The sequence below is a fragment of the Cornus florida genome, unplaced genomic scaffold, assembly GCF_030987335.1.
Source record: "Cornus florida cultivar Cherokee Brave unplaced genomic scaffold, ASM3098733v1 CherokeeBrave_3.0.0_Hap2_Chr11, whole genome shotgun sequence".
Taxonomy (NCBI): Eukaryota; Viridiplantae; Streptophyta; class Magnoliopsida; order Cornales; family Cornaceae; genus Cornus; species Cornus florida.
This window is the reverse complement of record NW_026775581.1, coordinates 106,420,671-106,444,808: the sequence shown is the minus strand read 5'-3', so window position 1 is coordinate 106,444,808 and position 24,138 is coordinate 106,420,671. Positions and strand designations below refer to the sequence as shown.

General features: G+C 33.3%; 2 protein-coding genes across 4 annotated transcripts; both read left to right on the top strand.

The window, feature by feature from the left end:
• The first annotated feature begins 1,021 nt into the window (after positions 1-1,021).
• Positions 1,022-6,757, top strand: LOC132283196 (uncharacterized). 3 transcript variants are annotated; one of them, XR_009471967.1, is made up of 7 exons: positions 1,022-1,315; positions 1,712-1,805; positions 2,301-2,368; positions 4,216-4,272; positions 5,259-5,504; positions 5,769-5,858; positions 6,261-6,481. XR_009471967.1 is itself a non-coding variant. In XM_059785121.1 (6 exons), exons 1-6 carry the CDS (start codon positions 1,211-1,213, stop codon positions 6,390-6,392), a joined length of 702 nt encoding a protein of 233 aa, XP_059641104.1. In that variant the 5' UTR covers positions 1,022-1,210; the 3' UTR covers positions 6,393-6,757. The 3 variants fall into 3 exon arrangements, 1 of the variants encoding a protein (XP_059641104.1); XR_009471968.1 differs by having other exon boundaries at positions 5,769-5,901; positions 6,261-6,321; XM_059785121.1 differs by lacking the exon at positions 5,769-5,858 and having other exon boundaries at positions 6,261-6,757.
• Positions 6,758-22,522: 15,765 nt separating this feature from the next.
• LOC132281784 (dormancy-associated protein homolog 4-like) lies at positions 22,523-23,039 on the top strand. Its single transcript, XM_059783452.1, has 2 exons — positions 22,523-22,793; positions 22,915-23,039. The coding sequence occupies exons 1-2, from the start codon at positions 22,523-22,525 to the stop codon at positions 23,037-23,039; spliced, it is 396 nt and encodes a 131-aa protein (XP_059639435.1).
• The last annotated feature ends 1,099 nt before the right edge of the window (positions 23,040-24,138 follow it).

Genomic DNA, 24,138 nt, shown 5'->3' with positions numbered 1-24,138 from the left:
TCTAACATAATCCTAATAGATTATTTGTACATAACTGTAATTTAATTCAGTATAAGTTGTAAGTAACATCCTAACATAATCCTACTTAACATCTCAAGCAATACATACATAACATCCCAACATAATCCTACTTAACATCTCAATCAAGTAATACGTACCTAACATCCCAACAGTTTGCAATTTAAGTCAGTATAAGTTGTACGTAACATCCCAACATTATCCTACTTAACATCCCAAGTAATATGATATTTTGTATTTCAAGGAATACTATATTTCATGATTATATTATACGTAAAATCCCAACAAAATTCTACTAAAAAGAGTGCGAACCAATCATGTTTGTGCTCTTTAATTAGAGAAAAAACAAACCAAAAATCGAGATTTAGATGAACAAAGCTTAGATTTATGGATGATACTCTGGAGTTTATGCATAATAGTTCAGGGAAATTACATTGGCTTTTGGAGTGTGTTTGGGTTTTGCAGTAAAGTTTTGAAGTTCAAAAGTTGTTGTGAGTTCTTGGAAAGTCTATTAATGAAAGCTGATGAAGTTTTTAGAGAGAGTAAAGAAGAAGATGAAGTATTTTGGAAGAAGACCGACATATAATTATATGAGTTTTTGGAGTGTATTTGGGTTTTGAAGTGAAGTTTAAAAGTTGTAGTTGATACTTTTAGAGAGAGAAACGAAGAAGACTTATTTTGGATATAATATTTAAATACATGAAATACAATATTTAAAGGTTTTATATATAAAATACAAGAGTGATAAAAATTTATTTACTCAATATTTTTAATTAATGTGGTCAATCCTCCTCTACTTATTTCAAGATGGAGCAAATGAATTATTATTTAACTGGAGGTGAGTTTTTACCTCCGTTAAAACGGACCACAACAGTGGATACAGAACTTTCTGGATACACACATCAACAGCAGACAACAAAATATCAATCTGAACCGTCCATACTACCAACACCACTAAACACTCTAAAAGCGTGTGATATAAAATCAGTTTCTGGAGCCTTCTTTCGCCTTATCAGCGTTTGTATTTGGAGAGAGAGAAATGCTACTCTCTCTCCTCCCAAAAGAATCATGCTAAGGTTCCGTGTCCCAATCATGTAGTCTAGCTATATAAATATACGTATATTTAGTTCTATATACACAGATATAGATATTAATCCGTCGACAAGAAAAGCTTTGGGTGATCGGTTCAACAATGTACGCCGGAGAAGAGAAGACCGGTGATTTCTACTCTGTTTTGGGATTGAAAAAGGAATGCTCCGCGGAGGAGCTCAGGACTGCTTACAAGAAGCTAGCACTGGTCAGAATTCATTGAATCTCTTAACACTTCTCAATAATCGTGTTTTAGAATTCAAAAAGATAATCAAATACCCGTATTTTATTTTCTGTTTTCTTCTGTTGAGGTGGAATTGGTCTTTCTTATTTTCTTGGAAAAATAGGGGAATTGAACTTTCTCGGAAATTTGATTGAAATGTAAGGGTTGTTTTTGTTCTCAGTGAATTAGAGGTTGAATTTGTTTTTACTTGTTATGTTGGAAAAGCATTGAGAACGATGTAGATTATTTTTCAGAATTTTTTTGGTTGATTAGAATTAGAATTAGAAATTTCTCGGTGTTAATTTTTTTTATTCTTTTGAATTTCTGGAAATATATTTGTGATTCTGAATTTGGAATGTGTAAAATTTTCAAATTTCTTAGAGATGGCACCCGGATCGTTGTTCAGCTTCGGCAAATTCAAAGTACGTGGACGAAGCTAAGAAGAAATTTCAGGCGATCCAAGAAGCCTATTCTGGTAATTTCAATCTTTCCTTCTCAAATATGTTTGTGGGTTTATATATTTATAGTCAATGCTTTTAAGCTTTGCAGTGGCCATGTCTTGTGAATAGTGGTAAGTTGTAACACATGCTCATATAGTTGCTTTGGCAACTTGAGTATCACAATTGCTCCCACAACCACTCAACCAGTGTCCCTCTTTATATTTTAGAATGTCTCTAAATAACTATATATAATACTGTGAGCTCCTGAATTATTTTGGAAAAGTGTTCAAAGATTGGCAATCTATGTCTTTGATATTTCAAATTTGTTTAGTAGGTTAATTCTTTTCATAAGCACGTGTGTGAGTGATGTGGACCATCAGATGTGCTACTACAGATGATCTGATCACACGTGTGAGTGATGTGAACCCTTGGATGCAGCACATCGGTTGTGTTGTACTGTAGAGGATCCGATGTGAACAATATAATTGTTGGATTCATGAGATGCCATTTGATCTTTTTTTCTTTTGCAGTCCTTTCTGATGTGAACAAAAGGTTTCTGTACGACGTAGGGGTCCACGACTGTGATGATGACGAAAATGTAAGTCCTCTGCGGGGTCATCGGTCAGTTCATGTGAGCTAGAGTGAACTTAAGTTCTTGTACGTAATTGCTTAATTATGTGACATAGGATTCCTGTTTGGAGTCTTAGAACCTAACTTTCTTAAATTTCACCATAAATTACACCAGCTTCTCCCAAATTGCTTAATATACACACACTCCTATTTTCTTTTGAAAAAATATGCAGAGTTACAGTTTACTGATTGAGTGATTGTATAGAAAACCAAAGGGGTATGTGAAATTTGTTGGTAAAATATATGCTTAATGTGACTTTTAAGATATAACAACCCTTATACTAATATGTCATGAGATAATTAACAATATGCTAATAAATCATTAATTAAATATGCAACTCTATATTTAATTAAATATGCAAAATAAAGCAATAAAATAATAATAATATGCAAGGAATGAACCTGGACCGAGGCTAGTATTGGATACTATGTCCTTAAGACAGATTCGCCCCGCTATGGTGCTAACGGACTCAGTGGCGTCTATCTCCCAGGATACAACGGTCTACATCCACCAGTAGCAGCACTACAAACTCGTGGATACGGCGAACCTCTTCCGTGTAATACTCTCTCTGACTCAAAAATGCATCTATGCTATATAAATGCTGAATTGGGTGCAATTCGAATCAAATGGTTCGGACCAATCTTAATATGGCTCGATGAAATTGGATTAGGGTCTAAGTGGTTCGGACCACTTAACCTATGGTTTGAACCCACTTGGGTTGGGTTCAAGTCTAGAGAGGGAGATAGAAGAAAATGAAAATGAACGACTTGCAAATGATCCAAAGGGGGGTATTTATAGAAATAGAAATGCCTTTTCGGATGGGGTGCGTCTTTTCATCATTGGACACAACCATTGCAATAGGTTGCAATGGTTCACATGGTGTCTATTCACCATTAGACATATCCATTCCAATAGGTTGCAATGGTTCACATGGTGTCTGTTCACCAATAGACACATCCATTCCAATAGGTTACAATGTGCCTTTTCGAGTGGGTGCAACTATGGGTTATGATGGTTCGGAAAAAGGTGTAACCCTTTGGAAAAAACTAAAAGTGGTTTTTTAATTTAAAAGGTGTAACCCTTTAGAAAAAAAACTAAAATATGGTTTTTTTAATTTAAAAGGTGTAACCTTTTAGAAAAACTAAAAAGTAGTTTTTTTAATTCAAAAAACCAACCACCCAAAAACCCTACCCATTTGTGAAACCCATTTAAATAAGCCCAGCCCAAAATTAGGCCCAATCCAAAATTCCAAAAAAAGAATAATCTGGATTTTACAATTAGGCCCAAGCCCAAGCCCAAATCCTAAACTCAGCTTATTTAAATTTCAATTTGTTTCAACATTTTTTCCATGTAGGACAAACACTTCCCACATTTTGCATACCTATTTAGGCTTATCAAAACACCACACTTTGGAGCTAATTTCTCATTCATCCAGAAACGGATTTCAGAAAATAAATATACCACATTCATCTCCTTGCGGAGAGAAACGCGCTTGTCTAGAGATCCGTAAAAAATTATTAGCGGAATCTATTTCAAATCTCATCAAAAGTTTATGTTTTTAATGCCCCCGTTTCCAACAAAATTTAGACAAAAGCTAGGGAGAATGGCAAATTTATGCTAAATTTTAACCAATCTGGACCATAGTCTGTACAGTCATTTCTTAAATTCCTTTCTTGGCTTTTGTTTGAAAGCACCACTTTAGTTGGATTCAACAATGAAAACGGTTGTGGCACATATTAGTATATGTGAATAATTATATAATAAGTATTAAGGCATAGAGAATATTGATGGTGATTGTATACATGCAAATGCAGGGAATGGGTGATTTTATGAATGAATTGGTAGCGATGATGAGCCAAAACCAGGCCAATGTAAGCCTCTTCTCTCTGTTGGTATTTTTTTTATTCCTAGTTGGATTTTTGTTGGTACTTTTATTCCACTGTTATAATATATATAGAGAGAGAGAGAGAGAGGTGTATTTAGAACCACACATATGTACCATGGCATGATTGCTACTGAAATGGGCAGCATGCCCCTTAGTGTTAGGGCTCAACTGTGATTCAGGAAATCCTATGCAGTTTTCGTTTGCTTAATTTGGGCATGTAAGTAGGCCTTTGTATGGTTGGCACAGAATGGCCCATGTTGTCTCTTATATTAAAATAAATTAGGCAGGATTGAATCCTTTATCAGGGTTACTCTGATTACATCTCTCCTTAAATGCTAAGACATCCATTCTTTGGGGCCCATATGGAGTACCAGGTTGTTATGTGCATTCATTTGGTTAATGATGACTTTGTGGGCCCAAATGATACTGTAGTGTGGAAAAAGTCCCATATGAACTTTCCATCATATGAATGCAATTCTAATCTCTCTATGAATATGGGATCCACATGAGTCAGATCATAACGGCCCTCATTTAGAGCCCAACTCATACAAATAACATTTAATATTATTTTATTTTATTTTATTTTTTATAATTTGAGTTAGGTTTGTTTCCGGTCTTTTTCACCTAGAATCCCAAGTAGAAGGAACTTGCATTGTTAGGTAATGCATTTTATTTCTTCTTATTAGTAGTGTACGTTTTCTACCCACACACCCATATATATGTATATGAATATGTACATATATTTGGTAGGTAATTTACTCACACTCGCACTGTTGCTGGTAAGGGGAGGATTTGACCCTGAAGAGGAGGGGATTAATACTGATTGGTGATAATTCACAAGATTATACAGAGATCGGTATAGATATTGAAGACCCAAGTTTGCCAGTAGAAAGATGATAGTGCTAATTTATGGCCTTTTAGTGGTATATTTTGATGACATAATAGTAATAGCGTCGTGTGTGTAATTGACAGGAAAATGGGGAAGAGAGTTTTGAGGAACTGCAGGAGCTGTTTGAGGAAATGTTTCAGGGTGACATTGGGGCAAAGGCATTCAGTTCAACCGCTCAGGCTGAAACCTATTCTTATACTTCTTACCAATCCTGTGGTGAAAGCTCTAGCACTACCAGTAAGCGTAATTCCTCTCAAATGAACTTTGGGAAGGCCAAAGTTGAAGAGTCTTCTACTTTCAACGGCCAATTTCAGGGATTTTGCCTAGGGGTTGGTACTCTCTCTCTCATATACACGTGCATTCCTGCACATGAATTAGTGTGTGGAACGGTCTTCATTTAGATTTTAGCATGATTCAGATATTTGCTCTTCCTATTGTTCTTTCATGTATTCTATTAGAATAAAATATTTTTGTTTATCGCCAATTCATGACTCATAGAATTATTAGAGTTTGTTTAAGACTATTGGGCTTCATGGCAAGGATAGGATTCAAATGACTGGAAAAGCTCATTACTTATCATGGTTTTGTTTCAGGAGTTCACTAAATGACCCATATAAATATTAGAGTTCCTTTAATACTATTGGGCTTCATGGCGAGGATAGGACGTCAAATGACAGGAAAAGGTCATTACTTATCATGGTTTTGTTTCAGGAGTTCACCATATCAGTAATTGATTCTCTCTCCTGAAGACGAAGTAGATAGTTTTTAAGAGTTTTCATTAATTTCTCAGCTCAAATATAGTAAATCAAGGAATGCAATCATGTTGGTTTGGTACCTTATTTGATAATTAGTCCAAATTAAAGTACAGAGTATAGTGGAATACGGTTGTACCTGGGCTTTGGTCCAAGTCAATTGTTGCATAATCTAGCCAGAGTTTTAGGCATGGGCTAACGGGTTGGGTTGAGAACATTCCAATTTATATGTATAAACTTATATAAGTGGAAAATTCTAAATTTGCTTGTAATTTTGGGATTTTGATTAACTAATACAACATGATTGATGACCCTTTTTTTTCTTCCCGGCAGGCGGAACGTCAGGAAAGTACCCGGAGAGGGAGAGGAACAAAAGGAGGGATCCCAGGAGGGGCCGGAAGTGGACGGAGGAATGGCAGGAAACATAAGGTTTCATCTAGCCATGATGTATCCTCCAATGATTAATCAAGTGCAATTGCTTGACATTCAATGTGGCAAATCTATCCTCATGATATTGAAGCCTGATTTATGTGCATGAAGCTGCATAATGCCCAGTCGAAACATTATCAATTGGGATCATCAAAGAGTTGTTTATTAGGCATTTTGGCTCTCGGTTCAATCACAACCGGTAGAGTCGAGCCTCGGACAATGTTCGCGAATCTTGTATCACGTTTGGTAATCTTCAATTGCAATGTTTTACTTATTTGTGTTTTTCGAACTTTTTTTCTCTTAATATTTGTTTATTTGTGTTTTTCAAACTTTTTTTCTCTTAATATTGCACTCAAGTTGTTAGGTAATATATATATATATTCTGCCCTTCTTTTTAAGCATCTGTAGTTTGTTCTTTATGTTCAAGGTTACGAAAGCAGTTGATACCGTCATGTAACAACTCATTATTGATAGACGCTGTAGTGTTTTACTAAAAAATCCTTGTCGGAATTATTATTATGGTACAAATCTGATTGTAAGTGTGTAAGCTCGCAAATCTACCTTGTAATTGGTTTCTATTTTAGAGTTATTTTATTTTAGTAATTTCTTGTGAGTTGCAAGCCTTGGGTGAAAATTGTAGTACTTGTGTAACATGGAGTTGAGTTTGGAACTCTATAAATGCTTAGGTTACTTTTGAAAGAGGGAGTGTTTTTCACGTTCTAATTCATGGTAAATTTTGTTGACGGTTTTTTTTTTGGTGGTTGTTGATTTTTGTGTGCATTTTTGGTTGTTGTTGATTTTTGCGTGCATTATTACTCTCCACGAGTTTTCAAGGAGGGGTCTTACGTATTCGATCTGTTTGTTTGAGTGGGTGTAATGGCATCGTAATACGAGATATTGGTGATCACTTTTTGTTTGATTGGGTGTAATGGCATCATAATACGAGACATTCGTGATCGAGAAGGTGGACGGTACAAATTTTGATTTTTGGAAGATGCAAGTTGTTGATTACTTATTTCAGAAAAAATTGTATCTACCTCTTGGAGAGAAGCCAAAGGATTTGAAGGATTCTGAGTGGTAATTACTTGATGAGAGGGCTCTTGGCACAATTAGATTGGCGTTGTCAAAGTCAATTACGATTGTTTCTCATAGCAACCCTTTCTAGCATGTATAAAAAACGAATTAGAACAAATAAAGTACACTTGACTAAGAAGTTGTTCAATTAAATGGTTAAAGGTAGAAGGTTCAATGAGTATCTAAATATGTTTAATGAAATTGTGAGTCAATTAGAGTTTGTTGAAACTGACTTCAAAGATGAGGCTCGAGTTCTAATAATTCTAGGGTAATTATTCGAGAGTTGGAATGGCACAGTTACTGCGATTTGTAGCTCTGCTGAGAAGTCTAAGCTGAAGTTCGACGATATTGTTCGCATGAGTATGATTGAAGATTTCATAAGGTAAATTGTTAGTGTTTTATTTAAATGTTAAAAGTAGAGGTAATGCTGAAGTATGTCACGAGATTACAATTTCGAAATTCTAAGAATTATTCATAATTTCACAAATTTGAATGATATTGATTGTTGAAATTGTGGATGACATTACCGAAGTACAAATGATTTTTAGCAAAATGATTGTTATTTGATACTAGTATATACTTATTTGAAATCATGAATATATTTACATAGTACTATATTTAGACTCTTATTGATCAAAATTTGTTTTTTCAAAATATTAATGAAATTGTTAATAAAATTGTTCTTGTTTACAATTGCGTTTAGTTAAAGTTTTATGAGAACTTTTGATTTTTAAAAAATAAAAAATCTTCAAGTATTCCCATTCAAAAAAAAAAAAAAAATGTTGAAAGTAAAAATAGCAGTATGGTACTTTTATGTGAGTGGAGGGGAATTCGTTAGGGGAAGAGAGGATGGTGAGCCCTACAACGCGTGGGTCAGAGACCCCATGTGGGTCAGCTACATTGAGTATTTTGAACTCTCACACTGGACCAACCAAAAGGCAACAATCATGTCCTTTTTGGTTTGAAGTAGGAGAGAAGTTGGGGCCCCGCAATCCTCAATTTCAATGTAGGTCCCACGCTCATATAGATAATACTCAACCATGCCTATTGCTATTATTGTATTATTACCGGTTTACTGTGGGTTAATCACTGTTTATTATTTTATTATTTTTTATATATTTAATATTGTGAGTAAAAAAAATTAAAAACATATTTGTATTTTTGTTAATTTGTATTTTTTTAAACTACTATTTTTTTAACCACTTGAATTTTTTATTTTATTTTATTTTATTTTTTATATATTTGAATGGAACAATTCTTTTAATAAATTTAAATTAGCATATTTTCTCACAATTAAATAAATAAAAAAAAGATATTACATATTTTCTCACAATTACATAAATAAAATAAAAATACATTACATATTTTCTCACAATTACATAAATAAAATAAAAAAGGCATTACATATTTTCTCACAATTAAATAAATAAAATAAAAAGACATTGCATATATAATGTCTCAAAAATATAAATATATTACATATGACAACCCCCTTGATTTAGTTTATTTAAGATTTGATTTGGTTGTTGAATGATCCATGTCTTTGATGCTTCTGTTGGAGTCTTCGATGGATCTTGACGCATTATATCTTTTTCAAACTCTATTTAAGCCATTATTTCTCTCATTTTTTTTTTCTAACTGTTTAGTCCGTTCTTTCTCTAAATTTGATTCTATCACCAGCTGTTTAGTCTGTTGTCTCTCCATGAAAAGTTGAAGTCTCATTCGCTCTCCTTCCACACCTATTTCACCAAACATGACGCATTTGTGCTATTACAGCTTCCAATTGTTTAAGAATACTTGTTTCAAGAGATGTCGTTTTCTTTTTACGAATCTTCCTTACTTTTTGTCCCTTGGGGCGTGAGATATTCGAACCTTCATTATCGACTGGTGTATTGTCATCGCCAAGATTTATCGAAGCTAGAGTTGATATTGCAAGAGTTGATGAACCTGGTATTTAGATTATTGTTTCTGTTGAAGTTTATATACATCTCTAGTAGTATTCATCTATAAAAAATAAATAATCATTGAAATTAATAAGTTGGATTAAAATTAAGAACAAAAAAATGTTGTATAAAGTAAAAACTTACCAAATCATTCTCATTGTAGCCACTTATTGGATTGTCACGGACATTTTTGTAGTAACCTGAAAATTTGTTTACTTCATGTTGAAAGTGTGAAAAACGGTTCATCAAAACACTATGTATTCTTTCTTCCATCATCATGTGTCCCAATTGCCTAACCCAATGAGTATGAATTCGTTGCCACAATGTAATCTTACTTTGATATGTACCCGTCACTGGATCTTCACCAATCATGATCCATGCTTTGCACAATACTATATCTTCTTTTTCTGACCAATTCCCACTATTTTTCCTCAAGGGTGGCTGTGATTGAGAAGGTTGCTAAGATGAATTTTGGAATTGAGGTGTGCATGGGGGTTATTGATATGGATTTTGGAATTGATATGTGTAAGGGATATAAAATGAATTTTGAAATTGAGGTGCGTATTCTGGATAAAATTGGTTTTGGAATTGGGGTTGAGATGTATATTCAAAATGAGTTGAATCTTGAAAGTGCCACCTATAATTGAACCACTGTATATGGTTAACTTGATTTTTTTCCAACCAGTGTATAACTTACTTTTTTAACCGTTGCAATTTGTGGTCCCAATTTCACTCACAATATGTACGTCATCTGCAACGATTGTTGTTGTGATTCTTCACATAGGGATCACTGTTTGTCAGCCCCATACCAAACAATAGACTAGCCCCTCTGACTTCCCAGTTGGCAAAAGAAGCATTACACCTGTTGCTCTTAGGGCCCGTTTATTAAGGCTTTCACTTTCTTATTTTTATTTCTCTAAAAGTAAAATCATAATTTTGATTCCTTGAAGTGAAATAAAAAGTGGAATCATGTTTAATAATTTTTTCTACTTTCAATATTTTGAAAGCAAAAAAAATATAAAGTAAGTTCAATAAATTATAAATTTATTTTTGTTTTTGTGGTCATCTTTCTCTCTCTAAAAAGGGTATCTGGGTTTGATGATAATTGTTTGGCTTCCTCAATGACGAACTAAGCAAGCATAAATTTGGCAACATAAGCATAGAAAAAGTGAGAGCATGAAACTATGACTCAAAGAAGAACTTGATAAAGATTAAAGAGCTCATCTGTTCCTCCATACATATCAATGTCATCTTGATTCTTTGGCATGCATAGAGTAGTAAAGGTATGTAAACAGACCCTTGTTGTAGACAATGTAATTATCATCAATTTTTGGTTGTCCGTCACCTTCTCCTGGTTGAATAATCTCTTGTCCTAAAGTTGTAGCCTCTCTTCTTCTCCGGCAACGACGATGCCGGAATCAAGTAGTAGTTGATGTGATTGAAAATAGAGAAATAGATGAGTTTGATAGAGGAAATCGTCAGTCCAAGTCCTATATCAGTCTAGCGATCCGATGAAATTGAGGCATAGTTGTCTAAAATTGGAAGAAATTGAGCCATAATTGTCTGAAATTGGAAGAAATAAGGGTGATGAGATGATGGGTCAACAGTAGAAGGAGGAAGAGGTCTCAATCTTCATTGGATGATTGGCAGCGGTTTGTGGTGGTAGAGAGAAGAAGAGAGAGGAGTTAGTGTCCCCTCCGTCACCGGTCACTGATCAGCAGATTCCAAACTTGCAGTGGTTGTGGCGTGGGTCTTGGTGACAGGAGAGGATGATGGTTAAAGGAAGAAAGAGAGGTAGTACATTAATTTTGGCGGGATAACAGTGGAGAAAGTAATTTCTGTCTACATTGGAGAAAATAAAGAAAGTATCAAATTGTCACTTTCTCTTATCTTCTTTAAAAGAGAAAGTACTTTCTTGAAGTAAAAAAGTAAAATTACTTTATCGAACGTGATTTTTAATTTTACTTCTCAATTTTTAAAATTAAAAGTAAAAATCAGGAATCATTTCTGTTACTAAATAGACCCTTAGAGTTTTGGAATGCTTTTTTTATGTACTCGTTGATCCGATGAATTAAACTCTCTCTTTTCTTTTCTTTTTGTCACATTGTCAAATCAATTTTATTTAACATATGGTGAAGTCCAAAAAACTTCTCTATGGTTTGAAAATTGTGCAAACAATATATCTTGTATTCAAATTACATCTTTGTAGTATGAAAAATGAGCAAACAAGACTTCTAACCCCCAAAAGTGACATGTGCGAGTCATGTAATAAAAAAAAAAAAAAAAGACTCTTTAATACTAACAATACCCTTTTGGGCTTCCCAAACTGCCCCTCATCTTTTTCTCCCTCGTTGCTATATAAATACCTCAATTTCATTATTTCTCTCTATAATATTCTATTTATATATATTTTTTCTCTCTCTATAATTTCTATTTGTATATATTTTTTTCTTCTCATTCTCCGCCTCTCTCTAACGGCTCTCTTCCACGTATATAAATTCTATTTCTTTAATACTATTAATAATAAATAATAAATAAATTAAATTTATCTTTTTAAAAAAACTTTACTAGAGTTTATCAAAGACACTTTGCGTGTCGATGTGTGAGATGTTGTGTTGTGTGTATGTATACAATAATATATATATATATATATTTAAAAATAATAATATTTTCTAAAACCTAAAAGTAATTTACATATTATGTTAGTAATTTATTTTCTCATATTCACGTGATTAATTAATTAAATATTTAATTATAAAAAAATAAAATTAAATATTAATAATACAAATATATATATACACACACACACGTTCAAATTTCTATATCTATTATATACTCCATTAAGAATGAAATCTTTGAAAGAAGTGTGTGGTGGACAAGTTGAGCAACAGAGAGTGATTTAAAGTTGAACAAAGGTATAACTTAGCGTACAAAGTGATTTATGAGGTCCCAAGTTGAGATTTGGATTAATAGTGTACAGACAAACAAGTTGATATATAAACACACATGTATATGTAATAATAATAATAATAATCAAATACCTAACTCTGCATCTTTATCTTCAAATGTCATGTTAATTAGAACTTAACCATTGTTCTATAGCTGTGATCAATATTAAACTGATCTAGTTGCTTTACTTTCAGGAAAAAAAAGAAAAAACACTTAAAACTGTTATGTCTATAAGTTCATACATCAGCCTTCAACTAAGAATCAAAACCTAACTCTGTCGTCTCCCTTTCAATTAAATGAGATCAAGAACTAATCCGGAGTTTTATGCATTGGTCTAACCTTTTTTTATTTGTATAGACACAACAAAATGTGCCATTCACATTATATTTGAACACATTAAATTTACAAATGATAAAAATATATATATAAATACGTTATGATACAACTATATATATAAAAAATAAATTTTTTTATTTATACATACACATTTATTAAGTAAGATTATTATAAAATTTTATTTCCTTTCTCAATTCTGTAGACGTAATTAGAAAATTAAAGTTACGTAATTATTGTAACGATGGTTCTATCATGTATGTGTTACCATTCCATTACTTTGTTATTAAATTATATTTTTATTTCATTCGAATAAAAATCATTATATGTCATGTGACTATGCCAATTTTTTTCTATAAGAGAAAAATTTAAGAGGCGATCTTTACGAAGTGTCCAAAGTAATTGAATTTTATTTTTAAATTATGAACATTGTGTTAAAAGAGCATCAATGAAGTATCTAGAGATATCAATTTAATCGGTCCCGACCCGCTTCTAATAGGATAGGTTTGGAAACATCCGTGTAAGGGACGGATTTGAAAAGAGATTTTAAAATTTGCAAAGCCCTTATTAATAATTAATGTATAAATAAATATTCTTTTATTAATTTTAATTTTAATTTTTCCTTTATTTGTTATGATAATTTTAAATTTTAACAATATTTATGTTATTATGATGATTGTTAAATATTTTAGTATACTATCAAATATTTATAAAATTTATTTTAAATTTAAATTATTCTTTTAAAAAAAATATGTATATCGATGCCCATCGTATCCGCCTCGACTCCAACGCCAAACGTTTCGAATCGAGTTTAGAAAAATATTTTTATTACTGAATGAATTTGAGAAAGGGGTGCCCATCCTAAACCTGCCGCGCTACATTTCTAACTCTTTTTGGTAGCAAGTGTCAATGGATCCTAGATGGCCGATGGTCCGAACGGTGAACTTTGAAGGCTTTAGATTGGCCCATCACGGGCAAATATCGATCCAATCCCCATCAATAATACCAAACAATTCAATTTTTTTTCTGGACAACCTATAAACTGCCCATGATACTAATTTAGGATACTTTTAAATTGAAGCTAATTGTGATTTTTTAAGATATCTAGAAGATAAACGAACAAAATTAAGAAAGAGGATATGACATTGTGGAAAGAATTTTCTACTCTAGAAGTAGTAAAAATATGCATATTCAAACTCTTATTATTTTCTGAGAATCGATGGTGTTACTATAGATTAATTCGAAAAATTGAATATTTTCCATTCTTGTTTAGTTTTGACTGTTTAATCAATTATATGTTGACACATGATCTAAACTTAATGATGTTAATCTTATCGCAATATCACTACTAACACGTTCATATATATAGTTGAGGCTGAAAAGGATATATTAACCACAAAGAGTTGAATGGCATTAAGCACGAAATTGATTTAATCCATAGAATTTGGAATTTTAAATCAGATCTTATTGGAAATTCTATAATCGAATATTGATAAATATTTAAACTCTGTATCTTTGTCAACGTTTTTAAGGGTTGACTTAAGTGGGTAAGTGTAACAAAGGTTATTTGTTCCACATCGGAATCGGTGTGAAAATGATTAGATATAAATGGGTGGGTATGCAGCACAACCAATAATTCGAACTTTTGGGTAAATGGGTAAGCGTCCACCCGTTACAGTTGGTATTAGAGTCAGACCCAGTCTTTGATCCGGTGTCACGCCAAGTGCTCGACCCGAAAGGCCTCCAAGTGAGAATCCGGATAGGTAAGGTAACCTGAGCTGCAACGAGAGCGTTGCGAGTTTGGGTGGGGGAGAATGTAATAAGGGTCATTTGTCTCACATCGGAATCGGGAGTGGGTATGTAGCACTATCTAATAATTCGAGTTTTTGGATTAATGGACAAGCGCACACCCATTACAATAAGTCACTTGACATCAAGAAGTCTCATGTACTACATCCGTCCCATTTTATTTGTCCATATCGTAAATTGTGACTGGACAAATAAAAAGAGATGAAGGAAGTATAATGTTAGACCCCTCTTAAAAAATATGAGGAAATTTCATGTACAAGGTTCGACCCTGTTAAGAAATATACACACAGTGACACATTTTTGTCAAAATTTGTGTTAGCCCTTGCACTAGCAACATCCTTATCAGGTCACCAAAAGTCCTTTGGTCTAATGGTATAACCTTTTTATTTTTAAAGAAGAGGAGAGGGGTTCAAGTGACGTGGACAAAAGAGTGCCTGTGTTTGCTTTGTTAAAAAAAAAAAAAAAAAAAAAAAAAAAAAAAAAAAAAAACATACTTGTCAGGTCACACATGATTGTATTTTAGGTATGAAGTTCGACTCTCTTTGACAAATAATTCTTTAAAAAGAGATTTGTGTCTTTTTTATTTATTTATATATATACACATGTCAAAACTCTCCAATGTTAAAAGTTTTAGCCCTTGCCACTAGCAACATCCTTGTCACGTGGCTTTGTTTGCCCTCTTGCACACTAGCAGCATCCATGTCACGTTAGTGTTTGTGGGTCCCTTCAAAACTCAACATCTAAAGTGTCTGGTAGATCTAAATTCCAATCTTATCCGATGACGTGGTAAGACGGGCATTCTTCTTAATCCTATTACTTTTGGGCTCCGGTTTTAGCTCATTAGTTGTATTTCAATCTCAAACTTTGGCTCTGCAAACAAAATTGTCAATATATTTTTGACAAAAAAGCCCAACTCGTTTCATACAATTAAAAACTTTTAAACATTAAATTTGAAGTCTTAATAGTACACAAAAGAATTTTTATTTATTTTTAACTAAAACAAAATAATTATTTAGTGACAAGTATATCTTGCTCATTTAAAATTCTAAATTTTAGGTGAATTTATTATTTGATGTGTTAGGGAAAATTAAATTGACCTATTAGTAGCTTGGTATCTATAAATTTAGTTAGCTAGTCACGTGTCAAGAAAAAAAAAACAAAACAAAAAATTAAAGTTGATATTGTTTTTACACATCCATTTCATTAATGTCCTGTTTGGATGGCTAGAAACAAAGCCATGTTAACCAAAAACACACTTTCACTTTACGCCAATTTGAAGATTAGACTCTCTGTCTCTATAATAACACCATCAATCCATCCCATTTCACACAGAAATTAAAGTCTTCCCACTAAACAAAAAACTGGTATCTCTCTTGTCACCACCAATTTATTGTTGGAAACGGGGGCATTAAAAACATAAACTTTGGATGAGATTTGAAATAGATTCCGCTACTAATTTTTTACGGATCTCTAGACAAGCACGTTTCTCTCCGCAAGGAGATGAACGTGGTATATTTACTTTCTGAAATCCGTTTCTGGATGAATGAGAAATTAGCTCCAAAGTGTAGTGTTTTGATAAGCCTAAATAGGTATGCAAAATGTGGGAAGTGTTTGTCCCACATGGAAAAAATGTTGAAACAAATTGAAATTTAAATAAGCTGAGTTTAGGATTTGGGCTTGGGCTTGGGCCTAATTGTAAAGTCCAGATTATTCTTTTTTGGAATTTTAGATTGGGCCTAATTTTGGGCTGGGCTTATTTAAATGGGTTTTACAAATGAGTAGGTTTTTTTGGGTGGTTGGTTTTTTGAATTAAAAAAACTACTTTTTAGTTTTTCTAAAAGGTTACACCTTTTAAATTAAAAAAACCATATTTTAGTTTTTCTAAAGGGTTACACCTTTTAAATTAAAAAACCACTTTTTAGTTTTTTCAAAAGGTTACACCTTTTTTCGAACCATCATGACCCATGGTTGCACCCATTCGAAAAGACACATTGCAACCTATTGGAATGGATGTGTCTATTGGTGAACAGACACCATGTGAACCATTGCAACCTATTGAAATGGATGTGTCTATTGGTGAACAGACACCATGTGAACCATTGCAACCTATTGGAATGGATGTGTCTAGTGGTGAATAGACACCATGTGAACCATTGCAACCTATTGTAATGGTTGTGTCCAATGATGAAGAGACGCACCCAATCAGAAAAGGCATTTCTGTTTCTATAAATACCCCCCTTTGGATCATTTGCAAGTTATTCATTTTCATTTTCTTCTATCTCCCTCTCTAGACTAGAACCCAACCCAAGTGGGTTCAAACCTTAGGTTAAGTGGTTCGAGCCACTTCGATCCTAATCCAATTTCATCGAGCTATATTAAGATTGGTCCGAACCATTTGGTTCGGATTACACCCAATTTAGCATTTATATAGTATATAGATGCATTTTTTAGTCAGAGAGAGTATTACACGGAGGAGGTTCGCCGTATCCACGAGTTTGTAGTGCTGCTACTGGTGGATGTAGACCGTTGTATCCTGGGAGATAGACGCCACTGAGTCCGTTAGCACCATAGCGGGGCGAATCTGTCTTAAGGACATAGTATCCAATACTAGCCTCGGTCCAGGTTCATTCCTTGCATATTATTATTATTTTATTGCTTTATTTTGTATATTTAATTAAATATAGAGTTGCATATTTAATTAATTATTTATTAGCATATTGTTAATTATCTCATGACATATTAGTATAAAGGTTGTTATATCTTAAAAGTCACATTAAGCATATATTTTACCAACAATCTTAAGACAGAATCCTTCCTTGCGTAGATTTTATTATATGTTTCTATTTAAGATATAAACAAGTAGATATTATACTAATAGTTGAGATATGATAAAATAATGTTATATACATTATTATATGATAATATGTTAAATATTAATGCATTCAATATTATGTGAAATTGAAGCATGTTATATAAGTGGATTATTGAATTATTCAATATTGGTTGAATTATTTACTTTTGTAATATGATATTATGAAGTATATGACATTACCTTAAACATGTATCAACTAGAGGTGAAAAAAGATACTTCGTTACTTTTATCATTGGTTGCACAAGATACCGTTATGTGTATTTGCCACGAAGCAAAGATGAAACCTTAGAAATGTGACACCATATGAATTATAAAAAATTCGAAGACCTTCTTATAAATTCTTAAAAATGTGGGGGTGTCTAACTAAGGTTGTACTTTCTCCTAAGAAAGTTAAAGTGAGACCTATAATGTGGCAACCTTGTGGGTGGGTGTGCCGTGGGCGGGTGCAAGAGGCACTGACATGTTATCACATTGAGCAAGTTACAGGTGCACAGTCCCACACCACCTACGTAAGGGAAAGGTAAAGTGATTTTATGTAGTGGTGTTATCTCCAATTGGTACGAGGCTTTTTGAGATAAAATCCAATAATAAAATCGTGCGGGCTTGATCCCAAAGTGGACAATATCATACTACGTGATGGAGTGGATCGTTACATAAAACCTTTGATAGGTTATAACATCAGTGCATATCATTTTCTTGTAGGCTAGAACGTCTACATCTTTTGGTCCTAATTTTCTAGTATGTTTATTGGAGAATGAGCCACAAATTTTTTTTTCTTAAATTAATTATGTGATATAATTAATCATGTGATATAATATGAAACTATATTGTTATGCAAATTCAATATTATTTTTACAAAAGTTTATTATTTGAAATTATAATATTGAGATATGTGGTTGAATTACTTAGTGTGCGTAGTAATTTAATTTTACAATATAGCTTATTTAATGTGTGATATTATTAATTTTGTATGAGTTCATGACTGGTTTGTGTATTTAATACAACAGACAAAAATTGATTAGTCTAAGTATGTCAATTCTTCCAATAGTCAAGGGAGAAAGATCTATACTAGTGTCTAAGACACGTATAGCTGTGAATGGGCTAAATAAGAAAAGATTTTTCGATAACTCTAAAGAGTTTAATGTTATGGATACACTAAGCTAGTACACTGAGACAAGCTAAATCAAACTAGTTAACTCTAATGTACAATTTAGCTAAAAGCTAAAATGTTACTGAGTTGCAAACAAGGTAGCTTAGCTATAAGCTAAAATGATTAATGAGGTGCACAGAACCTAAGAGGAAGATGGAAAATCTGTTAATTGGTTCTAGCTCTCAACTTGATAGTAAAAAACACGAGGGTGATGAGTAGCTATTTTAGCCATAAGCTATTTGAGTTATTCATCATATCTGCTCATGTAGGAGGGAATAATACTACTTATAAAGTAGTAGTTTTTGAAGAATATTCTTTAAAACAAATTACTCTACTACCAAGGTAGACTACTTAGATAAGTATGTACTAAAACTATGAACTACTAGAATTGATAGCTAAACAAACTTAACTTCAAGCTAGCGGTAATAGCTAAAAAGTGGGTGCTCATCATAACCTAGTAGTGAAATATGAGAAGAGTGTACTTAATCTAAGCTAGTAATGATAGTTAAGAACTCACTTTTGACTAGTAATGATAGCTAAGAAGTGAGTGCTCACTCTGTGGTGATTGTATCCAAAGCTTAAATAATAAGATAATTATTTGCTTAAATGATTGAGTTATGTGATGTGTGACACATGAAAGGTTATAACATGTTAATATGACTGACTTAACATGAACCTAAACATGAATAACTCAATTTACAAATATAAAAGAAGTAAAAGCAAATATTAATTAGAACCCATTGTAATTAATATCTTTAGCATTAATTCACGGTAATGTCGGTGAATTATTATAAGAATATGCTAAAGATAAAGTGAGTACATATGCACTAGAGACTATTATATATGCTTGTTGAGAAGCGAATATGGAACCTTGAAAAGGTAGATGAGGTGAAGTATTTAATATATGGTACTTTCATAGTTGAAAAATCATAATAAATACATTAGAGATAAAATTTCAGGATTATCCCAAAGTTGTGGGGAGATATTATCCATAGATGAAATTTGTTACGAGTCACTCATCTTAACAGAAATACTTATAAATGTAGGGGGTTCCAAGTCCTAAGAGCTTTAGGATAGAACCAAAAATCATTTATATTATTATAACAATAGTACGTGCATATTATTTTCTACGAGGAAAATATTATGGAACAACTAGAAGAGTTCTTTTTTCAGTTGAAGTGCTGAGTTATTTGTTCCAGTTGAAAAGTCAAGTGTGTAAGCTTATAAGTCCTTGAATGGATTAAAGCTACTACCGAGACAATGACATAAATGTGATGCGTAAGTCATTGTATGCCTTAAAATATAAATGATATACTGATTGGTATATTTGATATGAAAGATTTAACATCTGATAATATAGTATATTCTCAATAGAGTGAGATTGAGATAATACTAGTTATGATAACAAAAGCCTAGCTAACTTTTGTAGATGTAAATCTCAAATATATATACTAACCAAAGTATATCATTGGTTGAGATTGCAAGGCAACTTAATAACTGTGTTTAATTGCACATTTTCAATCCAGGATCGGATCACTAAAAAACAATAAATTGGGTAGTTGAGATACACCCTAAATCCAATATTGCATAGATCGAGGTATCTAACTAAATTGGAGGTGTAACAGTGATGCAATCTGGATATGGGATATTAAAGACTTCAAATCCAATAGTGGATATGTCTTTTATATTAAAGGTGTAGTTCTATGTTCTTAATATAACTCAAAGTTAGAAACTTTGAATAAATCAAATAGGGAAGTCAATAGACTTCACTTAGAGGAAAATTCAAAGTAAGTCTACACCTGTGCCACTAAAGAAAATGATATTGCTAACAATAAGCAATTTTAGGGCATAAAGTATACAGTTGCTCTCACCTGGAGAAATCTCTACAGAGTGTAATATTTCTAAACACAACCTTGTGGCCACATATAAAATTGAAGGTTGTACTAGAGAGCAATTGTACAGTTCATCGAGGGGAATGGGGTTTAAAGTCGAAAGCTAACGAGTCACCTTAATGGAAACCCAACCTAGCTGATTGGAGATCCCAAGATCTAGGTTCAAAGGGACAACAGAAATTCTGAGTGACTCACCAGAAGCACTGCGAAGATATAAATCTTCTACCCATTTTTATGATGAGACAGTGCTGCCTACAGCGATGATCAGGATAAGCTACGCTTTTAATGACTCTTATACCTTGAAAATTCAAGTGGGGTTTGGTAGGATACTCTTAATAAGAAGTCGCCTATATGAGTGTGAAGTAAGGCCGCTTCTATGAGAACTATAAAGGCTAAGTTTTCTAGAGCACTCATTGAATACCAGGACTTGTTCAGGGCCAAAATGAACACAACAATGAGAACCAACTTTGTGAGGAAAGCTACTGTGTGTTTGTTATTGTCTTGGTTTACACAAACGGCTGAACAGTTCAAGACATCGCGTTCACTGGTTAGCCAGTAAATCCGATAGCAATACACTAGGGAAGGTTCAAAGCCAAAAGCCACCTATCCTGATGCAGTAACTTTTCGATTATACTCTCTCTAGTGTCTGCATGATCATCTTTTGCATTTTACGCAAATTTTCATTCATGTGGGGGATTGTTGGAAACGGGGGCATTAAAAACATAAACTTTGGATGAGATTTGAAATAGATTCCGCTACTAATTTTTTACGGATCTCTAGACAAGCACGTTTCTCTCCGCAAGGAGATGAACGTGGTATATTTACTTTCTGAAATCCGTTTCTGGATGAATGAGAAATTAGCTCCAAAGTGTAGTGTTTTGATAAGCCTAAATAGGTATGCAAAATGTGGGAAGTGTTTGTCCCACATGGAAAAAATGTTGAAACAAATTGAAATTTAAATAAGCTGAGTTTAGGATTTGGGCTTGGGCTTGGGCCTAATTGTAAAGTCCAGATTATTCTTTTTTTGGAATTTTAGATTGGGCCTAATTTTGGGCTGGGCTTATTTAAATGGGTTTTACAAATGAGTAGGTTTTTTTGGGTGGTTGGTTTTTTGAATTAAAAAAACTACTTTTTAGTTTTTCTAAAAGGTTACACCTTTTAAATTAAAAAAACCATATTTTAGTTTTTCTAAAGGGTTACACCTTTTAAATTAAAAAACCACTTTTTAGTTTTTTCAAAAGGTTACACCTTTTTTCGAACCATCATGACCCATGGTTGCACCCATTCGAAAAGACACATTGCAACCTATTGGAATGGATGTGTCTATTGGTGAACAGACACCATGTGAACCATTGCAACCTATTGGAATGGATGTGTCTATTGGTGAACAGACACCATGTGAACCATTGCAACCTATTGGAATGGATGTGTCTAGTGGTGAATAGACACCATGTGAACCATTGCAACCTATTGTAATGGTTGTGTCCAATGATGAAGAGACGCACCCAATCAGAAAAGGCATTTCTGTTTCTATAAATACCCCCCTTTGGATCATTTGCAAGTTATTCATTTTCATTTTCTTCTATCTCCCTCTCTAGACTAGAACCCAACCCAAGTGGGTTCAAACCTTAGGTTAAGTGGTTCGAGCCACTTCGATCCTAATCCAATTTCATCGAGCTATATTAAGATTGGTCCGAACCATTTGGTTCGGATTACACCCAATTTAGCATTTATATAGTATATAGATGCATTTTTTAGTCAGAGAGAGTATTACACGGAGGAGGTTCGCCGTATCCACGAGTTTGTAGTGCTGCTACTGGTGGATGTAGACCGTTGTATCCTGGGAGATAGACGCCACTGAGTCCGTTAGCACCATAGCGGGGCGAATCTGTCTTAAGGACATAGTATCCAATACTAGCCTCGGTCCAGGTTCATTCCTTGCATATTATTATTATTTTATTGCTTTATTTTGTATATTTAATTAAATATAGAGTTGCATATTTAATTAATTATTTATTAGCATATTGTTAATTATCTCATGACATATTAGTATAAAGGTTGTTATATCTTAAAAGTCACATTAAGCATATATTTTACCAACATTTATACGTACATATCGATCGGTTGTTACATTAGAAAACGACATGGGTTTTCTCCACAAGCTCTGGGATGAAACATTTGCGGGCCCAACACCCGACACCGGCCTCGGCAAACTCCGCAAGTACGATTCATTCTCTCTTGTCAGATCTCCTCCTCCTCCTCCTCCTCCTCCAATCATCACGCCTGACCAAATCTCTGTAACTCGGAGCATCATCATTCTCCCAACCAAATCCAAATTTCGGAACGTTTCTGGTGACTCCAACTCTGTCCCGTCTTCTCCGGCAGGTTCAAGTGCCCCCATTTCACCTTTTTCACGTAAGTATCTGTTGTCATGCATTAAAGTTTAATGATGATGAGGGTGTGTGTAAAAGAGTTTTATGTTTTTTGGGGTTTGCTTCTTATTTTGGGTTCTTGCGGGGGCATGATTTGGGTGCAGGGACAACTCCTCGTGGTCGTGGGTATTTCAAGAGATTGACAAGGACAAAGTCGTCACCCGAAGAATTCGAAAGCGCTGAGCCCAGAAGTCCGACAGTTTATGATTGGTTATTTGTTTCGTTTTAATTATTAAAATGACAATTATGCCATTATCATATATATATACATACACACACACACGTACATAATTTATCTCCAATGCAAACCATACATTTATATATTTTATCTCCAATGCAAACCATACATCTATCTTTACCTACTAGAAATTTAACTGTCAGGATGAGTAACTAATTTTTTAGTTAGTAATAGTACGCATTTAATTTTATTTTAGTAGGGATAGAGTATAGAGGTAGTAGATTCGACTCACTTGATTAACCTCGTCTAAAATGTGCATTAACAATGTCAGACCAACTTAATTAAAACAAAGTTGGAAAGTAATTTTTTTTTTTTTTTTTTTGAAAGTTTTGAAAAAGAGACTAATATTATTAGTGTTGGAAATTTGCTTTAAATTGAAGTCTTAGGCGAACATGTGAGCTAAAGTCATGGTTCGCATTTATAGTTTCGGTGGCGGTCGCAGTATACGGATTTAAACGAATATCGATATAAATCAATCGAACTGGTCAGTTCATAGAGGCATGTAACAGTATCGGACTCTTGAAAAAAGGTTACGAACCAACCAATATTGCGAACCATGATTGAAGTATGTTCAACCTTTGAATGTTTTATTTGAAAAAAATGATATTTAAGTCAATGTGTTAACCTAAAACACTAGTCGAAGCCATGTTTTAAGTAAATCACATATTTACGTAGAATGCCAATTGCAAATAAATCATTTCCTAGTGGTAGGTTAAAATTTATGACTTGAGAGAACTATTGCAAATTTTAGAATGATAATTTTGTTAAATTTATTTATAAGCGGCCAAATGGACTCAAAATTGATTGTGTTTTGTATGTAATATTAGTTGGGAATGAGATTTGCTTATATATAATTTGTTACATGTAATGCAGGATAGTGATGAGTGGTTTGGATTGTTGAGATCAGGAGACCAATGCTTTCTTATATGCCAAGCAGTTTGAAGTAAATGTTGAAAATAGCTGGAGAAGACCTAATGCTAGCTTCTTGTTAATTTCCTGCATTATATTGCTTTGTTTTGTCTATTGTAAATATGGTGTGTATTCTGAACCCTTTTTCAATGAAATTAAGCTGTTTGGAGTCTCTCGATCT